We start from the raw sequence: 18,187 nt of genomic DNA on the forward strand, positions 1-18,187 counted from the left end.
GCCCCTTGCATACTTGAAGTTATGCAATCCTGCACATTCGCTATCAATTCCGTAAGCTTAATACTCATAATCATAAGGAAGTAGCGTGCCTGTCACACTAGATCAGGTGATAAAGGCTTGTAGCTTAATAATGGTTTGTGGCTTCAGGTCTTATGCTATTTATGTTACTTAATGCTCTTGCTTTAATGTGGTAAGTCTTAGATAGCTATTCCACGTTTTTCCTGCTCTTAGAGTCTACGCCAGCAGTGTTGTGAATGTACTGCTAACCGGAGCCATTATTTCAGACTTGTACTATAAAATAGATGTGCTTTCAACACTAACACCATAAATAAATAAATAAATAAATAAATAAATAAATAAATAAATAAATAAATAAATAAATAAATAAATAAATAAATAAATAAATAAATAAATAGCTAGCTAGCTAGATAGATAGATACAGATAGGTAGATAGATAGATACAGATAGATAGATAGATAGATAGATAGATAGATAGATAGATAGATAGATAGATAGATAGATAGATAGATACAGATAGATAGATACAGATAGATAGATAGATAGATAGATAGATACAGATAGATAGATAGATAGATAGATGCAGATAGATACAAATAGATAGATAGATACAGATACAAATAGATAGATAGATACATACAGATACAGATAGATAGATAGATAGATAGATACATAGATAGATAGATAGATAGATAGATAGATACAGATAGATAGATACAGATAGATAGATAGATAGATAGATAGATAGATAGATAGATAGATAGATAGATAGATAGATAGATAGATAGATACAGATAGATACAGATAGATAGATAGATAGATAGATAGATAGATAGATAGATAGATAGATAGATAGATAGATAGATAGATAGATAGATAGATCGATAGATAGATAGATAGATACAGATAGATAGATAGATAGATAGATAGATAGATAGATAGATAGATAGATAGATATATAGATAGATAGATAGATAGATAGATAGATAGATAGATAGATACAGATAGATAGATACAGATAGATAGATACAGATAGATAGATACAGATAGATAGATAGATAGATAGATAGATAGATACAGATAGATAGATATATAGATAGATAGATAGATAGATAGATAGATAGATAGATAGATATATAGATAGATAGATAGATAGATAGATACAGATAGATAGATACAGATATATAGATAGATAGATAGATAGATAGATAGATAGACAGATAGATACAGATAGATAGATAGATAGATAGATAGATAGATAGATAGATAGATAGATAGATAGATAGATAGATACAGATAGATAGATAGATAGATACAGATAGATAGATAGATAGATAGATACAGATAGATAGATACAGATAGATAGATAGATAGATAGATATATAGATAGATAGATAGATAGATAGATAGATAGATAGATAGATAGATAGATAGATAGATAGATAGATAGATAGATAGATAGATAGATAGATAGATAGATAGATAGATAGATAGATAGATAGATAGATACAGATAGGTAGATACAGATAGATAGATACAGATAGATAGATACAGATAGATAGATAGATAGATAGATATATAGATAGATAGATAGATAGATAGATATATAGATAGATAGATAGATAGATAGATAGATAGATAGATAGATAGATAGATAGATAGATAGATAGATAGATAGATAGATAGATAGATAGATAGATAGATAGATAGATAGATAGATAGATAGATAGATAGATAGATAGATAGATAGATAGATAGATAGATAGATACAGATAGATAGATACAGATAGATAGATACAGATAGATAGATACAGATAGATAGATAGATAGATAGATAGATAGATAGATACAGATAGATAGATAGATATAGATAGATAGATAGATAGATAGATATATAGATAGATAGATATATAGATAGATAGATAGATAGATAGATAGATAGATAGATAGATACAGATAGATAGATACAGATATATAGATAGATAGATAGATAGATAGATAGATAGATAGATAGATAGACAGATAGATACAGATAGATAGATAGATAGATAGATAGATAGATAGATAGATAGATAGATAGATAGATAGATAGATAGATAGATACAGATAGATAGATAGATAGATACAGATAGATAGATAGATAGATACAGATAGATAGATACAGATAGATAGATAGATAGATAGATATATAGATAGATAGATAGATAGATAGATAGATAGATAGATAGATAGATAGATAGATAGATAGATAGATAGATAGATAGATAGATAGATAGATAGATAGATAGATAGATAGATAGATAGATAGATAGATAGATAGATAGATAGATAGATACAGATAGATAGATACAGATAGATAGATACAGATAGATAGATAGATATATAGATAGATAGATAGATAGATAGATAGATAGATAGATAGATAGATAGATAGATAGATAGATAGATAGATAGATAGATAGATAGATAGATAGATAGATAGATAGATACAGATAGATAGATACAGATAGATAGATACAGATAGATAGATACAGATAGATAGATACAGATAGATAGAGATAGATAGATAGATAGATAGATAGATAGATAGATAGATAGATAGATAGATAGATAGATAGATAGATACAGATAGAGATAGATAGAGATAGATAGATAGATAGATAGATAGATAGATAGATAGATAGATAGATAGATAGATAGATAGATAGATAGATAGATAGATAGATAGATAGATAGATAGATAGATAGATAGATAGATAGATAGATAGATAGATAGATAGATAGATAGATAGATAGATAGATAGACGAATTTAATGTCATCCAGCGATTTACAGTCATAGACAACGTCAGAGTAGATATATATATATATATATATATATATATATATATATATATATATATATATAATACATGGCTACTACAATATGAATAAATATAAGAAAAAAAATAAATATACAATCACCAGATAATCACAAAAAGAGGTTAAAAGTTTTAAAAGAAATAGTATAAAATCAGGTTAAAATGTACAGATTTGTACAGATTTGTCAGTTACATAAGTTTAAAACAAATAGTATCTAAAACATAATATTGCTAAAATCATTGACACTGTAGATTGGATTTGCCATCAAAGTCCTTCACACATCCTTCTGAAAGTAAAATATGACGTGTTTCTTATATACAATGGTAAGGAATTATAAAGTTTATAAGATATGGAAATAAAACTATTGCTTGTAGTACTATATTTGTGCTTGGTGAAATAAGTTAATTAATAAGTAATTTGATAAGTAAATTAATAAGCAAGATAATAAGTAAATCAGTAAGAAGTAAATAAGTAATAATTTAATAAGTAAATTATTAGTAATTAATAAGTAATAAATTAATAAATAAGTAAATCAGTAGGCCTAAGCAAATTACTAATTAAGTATATTCGGTGGCCTCGCACCATTATCGTAAATAATTTAAATGTCTAAATCTTCATAATTTCTACGTTTATGTTTAACATAATTCAATTTAAAAATAATACAATTTAGCAACGTTTTTCATCACAACAATGTCAGAAATCAGATCCTAGAATATGGCACAATTCTCGTGAATCACCCTGTGTATTCGTAATCTACAGAGCGTTCTAGCGATGAGTACCACAACTGATGGTCCCCAATAATTTCATCTACATATGATGTTAATATTCTCAAAAGAATTAATATAACATATAATAATAAAATTAATGCTAAATACAACATATTATGGTTAGAAAGTGTTCACTTAAGTTTTAATTCGGCGAAGCGTTGTGAGTTTAAGGGCCAGGTTTGCCAGCGGTCGCTCAAGCACTTGGTGCGCTGCTAGATGTAATAGCGCCCCTCCTCCCAACAGGTGGCAGCAAGATCGGCAGTTCGGAAGGCGGTCAGCTGTTATATGCGCCGTAGCATTTCTGGTATGTGACGTCACAAGCTTGTACAGTAGAACCAATCAGAATCAGTCTATGACACGCAATTCCCGAGTTCGTTTGTTCACGTGCGAGTGTTTCAATACATTGAATAAGTAAAACTAACATTTACTGTGTATGTAAGGTAAATAAATGGAAGAAGAGACTGTAAAAAGACAAGTATTACACAAGCAGGCGCGGAAAGTAGTGTTTAACGTGTATAATTATTTTAAAAACGTTAACGATCAGAACTCTGCCGGCCATCTTGATGCTGGCTGCAACGTTGCCAACATGCAAGAAACGACTGCAGAAGCATGTGGTGTGGGATTGAGAACCGTGCAAAGAATATTGTTAGTGAAGGAAAGAGGGTTTGTTTGGTGTCATGCTTACAGTAATCAACGGCTAAGGTCATTATTATCTTTTGATAATTTAAATTCTCTCCTGCGCTATTTGTATCGCACGTGCACGTAAAGTATGATGTGGCAATGTTGTACGCTGCCTTGCTCTCTCTATCTGTCTCTCTCGACGCCAACGCTAGCAGACTACCGCCTTCCGAATTGCCGTCGACTCTAGTAAGATAGTTTACTTATTTATTTTTTTATTCAGTTTCAGATGAAGTCCCCGAAGTACGGCACTGTGAGTTGTCAAAATGTGTCACCCGTTATCCTTTGTACAGAAGTAAGTAAGAAATTCATTTTTATATTGTAATATGTAGTTTCACCCATAACTTACTGGTAGAAAGTTTAAAATTTGAAACTGTAGGCCTAGCGTTTGAAAAAATACAAACTGGTAATAATTTATAGTAATACTTTCTATTCTGTACTGTCAACAGCAGTACTTATAATTTGAAGATATTGTAATTTTTATTAGTAACAACAATGTAATTTATTCGCCACAACAATAATTCCTTTCTACAATTCGCCTTAAACGCTCTCGTCAACAATTGGATTTTCACTCAACACAGTATTCGTTATAGCACTCCACTGACGGCAATGACAATTTACTTGGACTAGTACGAACAACAATGAACTGTTAATCTTAACTAATATTTACAAAGCACTATTTACAAATCAGAACTATCAGTTCTCAGTTCACAGTTCTTCTATCTCAGTCACTCGAGTTCACAGTATCTCGAACCACAGACCTTCAGAGACAGTTCACTGTACTCGAACTCAGGTCCCTCCAACTGCGGTCCACTGCACTCGAACTCAGGTCCCTCCAACTGCAGTCCACTGCACTCGAACTCAGGCCTTCGGAAGCTGATACAGTTGCGGACGCACACTCGAGTCGAATTCCGGTACACAAGACTGGCTTACTTGCTATGGCTTTCTCACTGACTGGCTGACTAATCAACTGAAAACTGCTGTCGTTCCTTCGCGACCGTAATTTATAACCACAGCGACGTAGCCTCGAAAGTTCGAATTCGCGAGTCTTCCACTTCGACGGATTTCTCGGCCTCTCTAGGCAAGCAGAAGATGCGCGCGCAAACTCCCTCGCTGCGTAGGCCCTTTCCCCTCTCCGCCGCGCGCCGTCCCATAGTGCTCCGTGGAGCCGTGTCGGCTCACACGCATTCTGCTCTCTTGCGGGACGCTGGTCGTGAGTTCGAATCTCACGTCGCTGTCACAATATTTTTGAGGATATGGGAGATTTTAATGAAAAGTTTTAGTTTATTAATTTCACATTTCTTTAATTTACTCAATATGTTTTACTTGAGATATAAAAGGATAGTTTTATTAAAGAACCCATACTTGAACAAGTATGAACATTCTCACATCGAACTCCATTGTCTTATGGGGCGTGTACCTAGTACACAGCATTGGCCTGTTTAAATTTAGATTAAAAATGTATTATATCCTAACCTGAACTCTTTTTATTCTGAAATTTTGAACAATGTTTAGACAATTCTTTTACATGATTAAACAAATTTTGAAAATAAAAATAAATTTACCTTTTAACTGTTTACGGTTCATTAAGGGGAGAGGATAGTATTTTTTGGTGAAAAAATGAGTAAATTAAAAAAAAATCTTTCAAATGCACTGTGATATGTGTGAAATGCATAGCATAATATTTTATGGGTATTTGTGCTCTTATCAGATGTTGAGACGCTATTTTTGAACTTCCTGCGTTATGGGTTTTTAAATCACTCGACCCCTTTTATTTTTGCTTTCGGTAAATTGAATTATCAATTTTTTTTCCTTTAAAATACCCTTTGATATATGTGTGGAATGCATTGCATAACATTTCGTGGGTATTTGTGCCCTTATCGGATGTTGAGACGCCATTTTTAAACTTCCTGCGCTATGGATTTTTAAATCACTCGCCGCCTTTTATCGGTTTACGGTAACTTCATTTTCTTGCTACATTGCCAGACAAAAGGGATATAATTTCTGAACTATTAAAGATACATGCATGAAATTTAGAACATACATTCTTTAGACTATTAGAAAACTTTTCTCTGTAACAGAATTTTGTTCATTGATTTCATTTTAAAACTACGTCCGTTTGTTTGCAAGAAAGGAATTCAGAAAAGAGTTATTAAATTTTAATTGTTTATTTTACGAACGTAGGGACTAATATCAAAATTCTGTTACAGACAGATTGTAGAGCATGCTTTTGCAAGTACATTGCAAAGAACTGGATGAATCTACTTTTAAAAATGGTTTAGATATATCGATTTTAGCAAAATCCTGCATTGGGTATTTTTTTTCAAATCTAGGCCCCAAAATAATTTTTTTCAAAATATTTATTTATGGTTGAGTTTCTACAGGTAGAGCTCTCTACATACAAAAAATTAATATTTTACACCAAATAGGAAAAAAGTTTTAAAAAATACCATCCTCTCCCCTTAAATTGGCGGTGCAGTCTGTTCTAGGAAAAACCGTTTCCCAAATATCGTATAATTTTGAATATTTGTTAAAGTTTTTACTGCATCTTGTTTACAGTGAATGTCTTAATAAAATTGAACTCTGCCATTTCAATATATGTATGAGGAATGAATGAATCGGTGCATTCCCGATCGCATTTTAAATGTCGATGATATACAGGGTGATTAACGAGGGAAGGTAAAAAATTTGGGATGTGAATTCTGAAGTCATTTTGAGTCAAAGTTCATATGAACATAGGTTCGTTTTCGAACGGTTACGTAGATACTGCTCTTTGATTTCACAAAAACTTCTGGGATTCCATTGTACTAACTCGCATTTGGAGACAGATAACGGACAAATTTAAAGTTTATATTGACGTATGCATACATAACTAATATTCTAGATGTTGGGGTCGATGTTTTCGCACATTTTCAAGGTACCTTCTGCTTCAATGCACTGTTGCGCTCGGGCTTGAATCGCGCTCATCGTTCGAGAGAGTTGCACGTGGCTGTTCTTTTGGCGTGCAGCATCCAAAATACGATCGATTAGCCCCTCTCTCATTTTCACCTTCCTTTGGTATACCAAGTCTTACATCCAACCCCATAGACAGTAAATACTCTTCGATATGGTACCCTTCTGTTCGGAAAACGTCGTTCATATTCAGCGACGGCACGCAAGGAACTTCCATCGTACAATATCGGCGTATTCTGTAGTCAAAAATTTATAAGGCATCTTGAAAAACAGAACTTAACACTTCCGATAACTGTACCTGTATAACTACAGTACTGTAAGTAGCTGACTGACCTGCTGTGAACTAATAAGCGATAGTGTAGCCTATTTGCAGGTAAGGGCAGGGGATTGTACATTTGTAATGCCCCATCACCCGGTTTGTGAGGTGAATGAACTTATCCACGTAATTCACAATGCAGCTTCCAATGTTACGTTAATCATTGCGATCCGTGACCTTGTCTCACGTCAGCAGCATATGGTAACGTCTGATTCACATTGGGGCGAGACATTTTACCAAAAAAAAAAATGGATCTAGCTCCGCCATTGTTCGAAAACGGACCTGTGTTCATATGAACGTTTTGACTCAGAATGACTTCAGAATTCATAACCCAAATTTTTTACCTTTCATCGTGAATTACACTGTATGGGGGTATACTCATTTCATCATAAATTAAAAAGACAAAGAAAAGAGCGCTATGAGAGTGCTACAAGTAAAAATTACCGGAAATTTCTCCTACTTTGTATATTTCCGTCCCTATTCAATCTTTACATCAAATTTACTCGTGTCTTAATTATTTCCATATCACTTCCCATGTTATTCATTCAACATGATTAACACACACTCCGTTTCCGTCAGTTTGAACATCTTCGCAGGAAGTTAATTATAATAGCTCTAGTTTATGATGTATACTTTTGACTAATCCCTCACAACTACGGCGAATATGATTGTCTCTCTCGTAAAATTTTGAAAAAAAAAAAATGGACTGCAATGTCACAATTCATCTAAAATTTGAGATTTTAACAGGCCTACTGGATTTAATATCCGTATGCTTAATAAAACTGGATGTTTTTCTGAATCAGCAGTACACTTGATAATTTTTACTGGTCTGGTACGCATGCTCATTGCGTCTACTCGATGGTAAGCCCTTACACAGATATTAAAATACAAGGTGTTTCAAAAGTGATGGTCAATAATAATTTAGAGATGAAAGTACAGAGTAACACAAGCAAAAATGCTCGTGTACACATTGTTCCACAAATTAACCGTTGTCGAGATAATGCATGTTTTCTGTTGAAATTTCTCGCTGACTAAGAGCAGACGTGCAGACATCAGTTCTGGGTCATTCCCAGTGGCGGCTCGTGATAAAATATTATGTGTGTTCACAATTTTGTGGTTCCAAAATCGAAGAGAATTTGAAATCGTACGTTTAGTCTAATATGAAATGTCATGATTCCAATGTTTCACTATCGAAAAAAATACCGTATATAAATTCAAAACAACATATAATAATAATAATAATAATAATAATAATAATAATAATAATAATAATAATAATAATAATAATATTGAAACTCAGTCTTTTTATTTAAAAATTTTCTTGGAAAGCCAGTTTACCCTGTTCTTTACTGTTCAAAATTACTTGAACAGAGTTCATTGTTTACGTTTGTTACAAATGAATACATACCACGGTCTCGTTATTTACAAACGCGTGTGTTCAGTAATATATTTTGATTCACAACACACTGATACACTATAGCCTATACCAGTACTGTAATCCCACTCGCATAGATTGCTATAAATACATGCCAGTAAATATTATTCTTAAATATTATACACTGCCATACGGATACTTAAATTCATACCACCACCAGTCAGCCAGCACGTGTTTGAAAGCCAAACTTTGCTATTATGCCGGCACTGAAGTATAGTAATTCACAAACTACACTCTCGTAGCAGCACTGTACACGTAATTAAACGTTCCTACAGTCAGATGCTGACATCTACAGGCTATTAAATTTCCTCCTCGAGATATAGCACGTGAACGATAGGCATCGATGGACCTGACATCTGTAGGATAGATACTCATCATGTTCACTTAACGCTTTGTGCTCTTGACGAGTCATAAGCGGCCAGCTAAAGACAATTTTCTCCCGCGCATGCGTGAAATTCCTGTAACCAACTCGAAAAGAGCACGGCTTGTACGTGAACGGATGTTGCCTAGATTACATAAGAAGTTTATGCAAGATGCGGGAAGTTTAAAATACTCGATTCTGATATACATCCCCACTACGTCAATACGGTATCAAATAATAAAACTAGTCGTGCATTAATGGAAACAAGGTGTTTACGTGCTCTTGTGCTCTTATTGACGCACCGCCACTGGTCATTCCTTATTTGCTGACAGGCACGTTCAATCCGAAACCGCAATTCCTGAAGTGTGTTGGCCTCAGAAGTGTAAACCTGGCTTTTTACACGACTCCAAACACAGAAATCTAATCGAATTTAAATCCGGTGATCTAGGAGGCCCTCCTCTCCCTAAGGGAATATCGCATGAACGGTTCATTTCCGGACTAATGTATATTGGAGCTTTATTGCTTCTTCCAGTTTGTACCTTTCATCTCTAAATTATCGGTCATCATTTTTGAAACAATCTTTAGAGCGCGTTGAAAGTTGATGTACTGTAGCAGTGATGTCAAAGCAGGCGCATTTTTCTGACCTTGACGTCGTACGCGGGCAGCAAGCGCTAAGTATGGAAAAAGGAAGGGTTGTGTATATGAATAAGCAGTCTGTTGGATTAAGAAAACAGTGGTGCACAAACTTCAAACGGAACGTGAAATTTTATGTCGTTATTTTTATATGGCTTCTTTCTGTTTAATATTATCTATATTGTCTGTAAAACAAAAGTACTAACACTGATTTCTTAATATTGCACTTGTGTTTTAAATCTTAATAACATAATAAAGAGTTAAGGAGGAATATTCACTTAAATTCCATAGTAGTATAATATTAGACTGTATTAAGTGGATGAAACACATCATTCATAAAGAAAGTGATATTCCAAAGAAAGAGATTGAGTATGACATGATAAGTCGGAATTTATATTGATGGTATCTTTAGCCTTACAAAAGTAATCAATAAACTAATCAAAATAATATTACAGTACAAAGCAAAGTTACCTAGGTACTGTATCTGTTTTAAGTGTAACTAATATTACTTAATAAAACTCTTATCGCATTATGCTTTTAAGGTGATATTTGTGAGAAACTTCCTATCATCAGAATATTAAATTATTTTCTCGAAATCTGCTGAAGCTATAGAGCTGACATTTTTACAACACATGGGCACGTTTCTTTTGCTTATGATGTAACAGTAGTTGCTTTGTTAATTCATTTCCTTACAACGAATGTCCATGCGAATATTTTCAAAATTTTCAATACACTATCTTGTATATACGTATATACGGTATATTAGATTTACGAAAACATTCTGTAAGGCTATTAAATAAATAGGCGTATACCTGAAAATTTCAGTTTTCTATACGAAAAGTTGAGAAAATATTTCTTTTGAATAAAAAAATCAAACTTGTGAAAAATGAGCATTAAAATTAAAACTTACATTCTTATAATGCACTCATACTTCTCAGGCAAATCTAAAAATTACCATGGATACAGTTTTAATAAGTTCTCTTCCCTTTATCTATTGAATCAGTGCTGGCCATCCCTGAACATAGCTCGACCAAGCGGCATATACCACCTCTTTCGTCTGCCTCTTTCCTTTCCGCTGTAAAGCGCTCAGGCTCTCCTGGGCTCTAAAGCGCGCGCTTACTCCTGTGGGCATCAATTGACATGCCTGTACTATAGCATACAGTGCTCGGAACTGTTAACCCTTAAATTGACAAAGTATCCTATAGGATACAACAGGTTAATAGGTTATATGCTATAATTTTAATAGAACAATAGAAAGAAATAGGTAGAAAAATTAAAATTTCACAGTACTATAATATTATACAACATATAAAATATGGACATTGCGATAGTTGTTTTCTTTACAACAAGGTTTAATAAACTAGTGTGAGAAATGATGTTTTGCCAATTTAAGGATTAAGATAGCAATTGCAGAGGGTGGAAACCCGCAACAAAACTGAAAAGTGTTGAGTTTTAATGTGAAGTTGCGAACAGTAGTTAAAGTTAAGGGTCCAAGCCAACCGAAAGCTGTTTTGATTCATATGAAGTGAATGCATGAAGAGGAGGAAATGGGAGAAGAAACGATTAAAAGTTGCGCAATCGCGCGTCCTTACAAAGAAATTTGGGGCAGTTGTGGAAGAATTTACGTGAGATCGAAGGTTGCTCGCCACTTGTCTCACTCCACTTTACAACGTTCCTTTAGAGGAACTTAAAAAAATTGCTGAAACGGGAAAATGCGTAAATGGGTGTAATATAATAGGTGCTACATAAGGAGAAGGACTATTACATAGAGCAGAGGTCTCCAAAAAGCGTATCGTCATTCGTGCTCTCGATGCTGCCCGCCGAACACAGTGTGCTGTAGGACTAGAGAAGTGGAAGAGACACGTACCACAAAAGATGGGAGCGGTCAGTGGGGGATCTCGGCAACGGTCTGCTTAGGTTTACAAATAATAACATAAAAAGAATAAGAAATATCATACGTTTGTATATTATTTTGACATACTATGAAGCTGGAGCCCCGTCTGTTGCTATTGACACAAGTCATTGCAAATTTAACCTCTTCTGTTCTATGGTGCCTTTCAGTGCCTGGAAAAGATCTTCTCCAGTTATATTTTGTAATTACATCTAGAAGACATTCAGACACAGTAAAATGTTCATTAACTCCTCGGATGAAAATTTCTAGGGGAGCTTTGTCATTTCTATCTGTGCTTTCGTCCAATGCAAGTGATTAAGCCACAAACTGGTTAATTGTGGTTCGACTTCAGATTCAATTACATTTACAATCTTGAAATTCCTTCTCTGAACTGTAATTGGAAACAATTTTATTTTCTTAAACTCTGACTTTGTTCTGGACACAGTATTTTAGTAGCGTTCTGTATGCACGATTTTACAAATGATGCTTCTGTAAAGGGCTTCATTGATTTTCCAATATTAAGCTAGAACATAGCTAGCAAGAAGCTTTTTTTTTTTTGTTTAAGACTGAGAACACGTGTATGATTTGTGTTTGTATTTTCTTGTTTTATATTTATAAAAATATTTGTAGGCCTAAGCATTTCACCTAAAATTAAACAAAAAACTATAAGTATGTCATGCGGAACTGAGTGCAAACGTATTGTAATATACTGATTATTATGTATAACCAACAGTTATACAGATAGCCCCAAAATAAATTATTTTCACATGTCCAACATGCCTGTAATTGTATGATATTCTTTGTGATGAGTCGAGTATTGTCGTCGCATGTTGAATTTTAACACATCCTTAAGAATTTTCGAAAAATTTAAGCCTTTCAAATTCTTCCCACTAACACAAAATATTTCTCTTCCCTTTCATCCTTGAATGTACTACGTCCATGATTAGAAGACATTGTGAAACGGTGGAACACGCCGACCAATACAGTGATAATGGCAGTCCACCACTGCTCTTCCTTTGCGCATAAACACTGAGTACAGTACAGGTGGGGATGGGTGAGGCGGAGCGCGCTCATTACGTACTGGCTTCTGTTCCGTTCAGGGGCTTACTCGCGAGTACGGTTTTGGAGACGTCTGACAGAGTATAACAATGAAAGTTTATGTTCAACGCATTTCGAGGTACAATCCAAGAACTTAAGTTTGTAACCGATAATAATTAATCGAATGATGTTATCGATAGAAGTCTCCTGATGCACCCATTGTATCCTAGACGGCTATGTATTGCCAAGAAGTCCATGATCCGACGAGTCCATGCGTGTGTGGAAGCAAGAGGACAACATTTTGAACATTTGTTATGAGTTTCTGATTTGATTAACGTTGCAACACTTGCTACCAAGCTGACAGTATGTAACAGATGTTTGATTATGTTCTTTCATTAATAACTAAAAAAACTAAGAATTTTGGACATATGTTTATATGAACTTCTTTCTTGTTTTGGTGTGAGGAAGATACCCCCAAGTTTTGTCAAGGCATTTCTGAAACACTCTGTATATACTAGAAATATATTGTAATTTTATAGTTTCAACCGTATATGACAGGTCTGCACAAACAGCGCTCAACGAGCGCGCGCGCTCCTTCGGAGCGGGAGAGCTTCGTTTACCGCTCGCCGAAACGGAGAGGAAGATACGTTACAATGACATAGACTTGCTATAGGTAGAGGAGAGGGGAAACGACCACTCACTTATCTAGAGGAGTGCAGTGTGTAGGCCTATTCTCAGTAACTGTTTCACGTTGCTTACCTACTGCTACAGTACAGTATGGAGGAATCTAAAAGACGGAACGTAACATTTAACATTTAACGATTTACAGCTCGAGCTTATTGATCTTCAATGTGACCTAAGGGCTAAAGATCGTTTGAATAATACTACTAGCCTGGTTGAGTTTTACAAGACTAAACATTAGCAATAATATCCACGACTACACAGGCTGGCCGTGAAAATGATTGCTATGTTTGGCTCAACATTTATATTTGTGAGCAACTGTTTTCTATAATTAACTTCAATAAAGGCAGGCATCGAACATCTTTAACTGATGTTTCATTACGATCAGTAGGCTACTGTTCCTTTCAGCTGCCAACAGCATAAAACCTCGTTTTGATGTACTGATAAATAAAAATATAACAAAATGATATTGTACATTTCAGTAGCTGTAGAATTTCTATTATTTCTGTAAAATAAATATTTCTTTATTAATTAATAATAGTCCAAGATAGTTTTGCAAACACTGAGCGGGAATTCGTTTCCTAAACACTCGTAATAGTACTTCCTTTTATGTATATTTTGTACGAGATCACCCCTTCTTCCAGTCCACCCTTATACAGAGCGCAGCTAATATCTGCATTCCGCTCATGAGCTGTGAGCCGGCTCGGAGAGCGCAAACCTTGTGCAGGCCTGCTTTAAACAAAAAAAAATATATATATAAACTTATTTTTTGTTTGTTTTTTTATTTTCTTAGCGAAAGTCCTATTTCTAAAATAATAATTTTTTACAATCTATTTTTTTTTCTTAAAGGTAACACTGCATTTTGTGCAATGGATCATTTGTAATGCCCTACTCTAATTTGTTCATTTGTAAAAGAAAAACTATAATTCCTTCACTTTTCAAATATTAATGAAAAAATAATACTGCTTTACGTATAATACTCCAGCAATAAAACTATAATGTATATAGCCAATCAAATGCTGCATTTTGCAACAGAGATATTACTGAATAAATATGCCAAGTTTTATCACTGTAGCTTTAACCACTGAGAAATAAAATGAATACTTGTGGTTAGAAAAGTAGAAAATTTATTTTTGAGATAATTAAATTTGAAGTTTTGGTTACACATAACTCGTACATTAACACAACTTCTATCAATTATGTAATATATTCTTACAACTAAGGTATTGAGATAACATTTTCATGAATACGTACATTTTTAGCGCTAAAATATAAAAAATATATAATTTGTCAAAATTCGACTATTTTCAGTAGCGTATCGCCTTAATTCGTAAAAAATCAACAGCAGCAGCTGAAAAGACCAGGACCTTGTACAATAATTTGAAATTGACTTATCTTCTTGCACTATTTTTTCCAACGACTGGAATGGCGATCTTAGATATATATTTTTGTTTGTATGTACTTTAATCATAGAGTCCATTGCTCGATTTCCAAATCGATAAGTCAACGTTCATGTTAATTTTATGTTTACAGATTTTCATTTCCGTTTCTATTAAAATATTCTAGTTTAATTAATTCCTCCCTGCCATAAGGAGTATGCACACCTCCCCTAGGCTTCACACAATGAACAAACTAGTGTCAGCTTTACAAAAACTGTGTTCTATATTTGTGAATAATTCTTTGTACTACGCATTCAATTAATTATAAATTTTATTGGCTGCCCGCACTTCTCATTACATGACGAAGATGTCCTCTGATAAAATATGGTTGGTTCTAATTGTTTAAAAAGATACAGCGATTGAAATAATATTAAATAATTGTGTAATGATTCCTAGATATATCGTCATTGTTATCTTATTTGATTCACAGAGAAAAAGCCAACTACTACAACTACAACAACAACAACTACTACTACTACTACAACAACTACGACAACCGCCAAGCCTATCATGAATAAAGCACCAGCTTTGAATAATATAATACCAACAGGAGTTCCAAATGTAAACAATATGGTTCAGAATGGACTTAAAACTTTAAATAAAATGTTTGGCTAATTATAACAACTGCTAGAAGATGTTTACCTACATAGGCACTGATATGGTTATTTATACAAGTATTCTGTAAAGATACACTTTTCCTTACAAGTGGTTAAATTAGGTTACAAGCGTGAGCGAATGCTCCTAAAATTATGAGTGCGGAAAGTCGCTTTTAACATTAGTTACGTGCATAATTTCACTTATTACCGTAACAAAAATATCTATTTTATAGAAGGAAACACATTAAAAAAATAACAGTGAAACGTTTATGTTATGCTCTGTAAGAAATAAATTAAAGTTCATTATGCATGTTGCATTATTAAGGATTCCTTTATTTTTATCCCTCACGCTATGTTGCTGGAAAATGGGAGTATAAGGGTACAGTGCATCAGTTATTCATGGATTTAAAAAGGCATATGACTTGGTTAAGACTGAAGTTTTATATGATATTCTTATTGAATTTGATAATCCCAAGAAACTAGTTCGATTAATTAAAATATGTCTCAGTGAAACATACAGCAGAGTTCGTATAGGTCAGTTTCGGTCAAATGCGTTTCCAATTCACTGCGGGCTAAAGCAGGGAGATGCACTATCACCTTTACTTTTTAACTTTGCTCTAGAGTATGCCATTAGGAAAGTCCAGGATAACAGAGAGGATTTGGAATTGAACGGGTTACATCAGCTGCTTGTCTATGCGGATGACGTGAATATGTTAGGAGAAAATCCACAAAGGATTAGGGAAAATACGGGAACTTTAATTGCAACAAGTAAAGTGATAGGTTTGGAAGTAAATCCCGAAAAGACAAAGTATATGATTATGCCTCGTGACCAGAATATTGTACGAAATAGTAATATAAAAATTATAAATTTATCTTTTGAAGAGGTGGAAAAATTCAAATACCTGGGAGCAACAGTAACAAATATAAATGATACTCGGGAGGAAATTAAACACAGACTAAATATGGGAAATGCGTGTTATTATTCGGTTGAGAAGCTTTTATCATCCAGTCAGCTGTCAAAAAAATCTGAAAGTTAGAAATTATAAAACAGTTATATTACCGGTAGTTCTGTGTGGTTGTGAAACTAGGACTCTCACTTTGAGAAAGGAACATAGGTTTAGGGTGTTTGAGAATAAGGTGCTTAGGAAAATAATTGGGGCTAAGAGTGATGAAGTTACAGGAGAATGGAGAAAGTTACACAACACAGAACTGCACGCATTGTATTTTTCACCTGACATAATTAGGAACATTAAATCTAGACGTTTGAGATGGGCAGGGCATGTAGCACGTATGGGCGAATCCAGAAATGCATATAGAGTGTTAGTTGGGAGGTCGGAGGGAAAAAGACCTTTGGAGAGACCGAGACGTAGATGGGAGGATAATATTAAAATGGATTTGAGGGAGGTGGGATATGATCATAGGGACTGGATTAGTCTTGCTCAGAATAGGGACCATTGGCGGGCTTATGTGAGGGCGGCAATGAACCTCCGGTTTCCTTAAAAGCCAGTAAGTAAGCTATGTTGCTGGTTGTATGAGCCCTCTACTGCTAAGAAGTAATGTTATGTGGCGAGTTGTATCGACGCTTTACCTCTTAGAAACAATATGTGCATAAAAATTTATTACAGGAATGATAACGGACTTTTTCCCAAATTGTGCCCACCTAAATGTTCCACGTTAAAAGAAGACTCATTATTATTACTATAAAAACATTAGCCTACTTCTATACGTCATGAGTACGGATTTTTAGCATCGATACGCATAGTTGATGGATTTCGATGGAGGCAGTGAGTAGCCAATGAGCCTTGGTGAATAGCGACATCTTCGTGAAGGTAGTGATGTATTACCGTTGGCCATGAAGTATGCGGTAAAGTTATTTTTTGGATGATCGTGCGGTTTTTGTTAATCTACTTACCGTTAGTGTTACCATGATACGGAACTCCACATTCCTATACGATTCCCTGTTGCCTCTTTTATATCTCTACATTCCATAGCACAATCGTTATCTACAATCATTTCTGCCATAATTTTTACGATTAATATCAAAACTGATAGAAAATTACAACTTATGCAGAAAGATAAAACACATTAATTTAATTTCTATGTACATAGCAACAGCACTACCGTAAACTGGGGTAAAGAGGATCACATGTGGTAAAGTGGGTCATATGTGTATTGTTAGATAAGTCAGCGCCACATGGTTCACACATGCAAAGAAAACCTTTCTTCTATAAATGCCACTAAAAATAGTTTTCTTTGCATGTGTGATCCATGTGGCGCTGACTTATCTAAGCAATACACATATGATCCACTTTACCACATGTGATCCTCTTTACCCCAGTTTACGGTATCATAGCAACGAAATACAAAGTTCCGTTAAAATATAAATCCAAAAGAAACAAAATCAATCTTCATTTAAAATCAATATAAAATTAGAAACTTATTAATTAATTACAATTAACGATAGTTAAAAAAATAGTATACAATACATGTGTGTAAAGTGCATAACAGAATCTGGGGATGTT

General features: G+C 34.0%; 1 protein-coding gene across 2 annotated transcripts in view; it reads left to right on the top strand.

Annotated features, from left to right (window-relative positions):
• Nucleotides 1–15,980, top strand: part of LOC138697088 (uncharacterized) — a 62,559-nt gene extending 46,579 nt beyond the window's left edge. For both annotated transcript variants that reach the window (XM_069822685.1, XM_069822684.1), the window contains exons 6-7: nt 4,547–4,618; nt 15,500–15,980. In XM_069822685.1, coding sequence (XP_069678786.1) covers nt 4,547–4,618; nt 15,500–15,684 — 257 coding nt within the window. In that variant the 3' untranslated portion in view covers nt 15,685–15,980. The remainder of the gene's footprint in view (nt 1–4,546; nt 4,619–15,499) is intronic.
• Nucleotides 15,981–18,187: the final 2,207 nt, after the last annotated feature.

The sequence above is a fragment of the Periplaneta americana genome, chromosome 3 (genome assembly GCF_040183065.1).
Source record: "Periplaneta americana isolate PAMFEO1 chromosome 3, P.americana_PAMFEO1_priV1, whole genome shotgun sequence".
Taxonomy (NCBI): Eukaryota; Metazoa; Arthropoda; class Insecta; order Blattodea; family Blattidae; genus Periplaneta; species Periplaneta americana.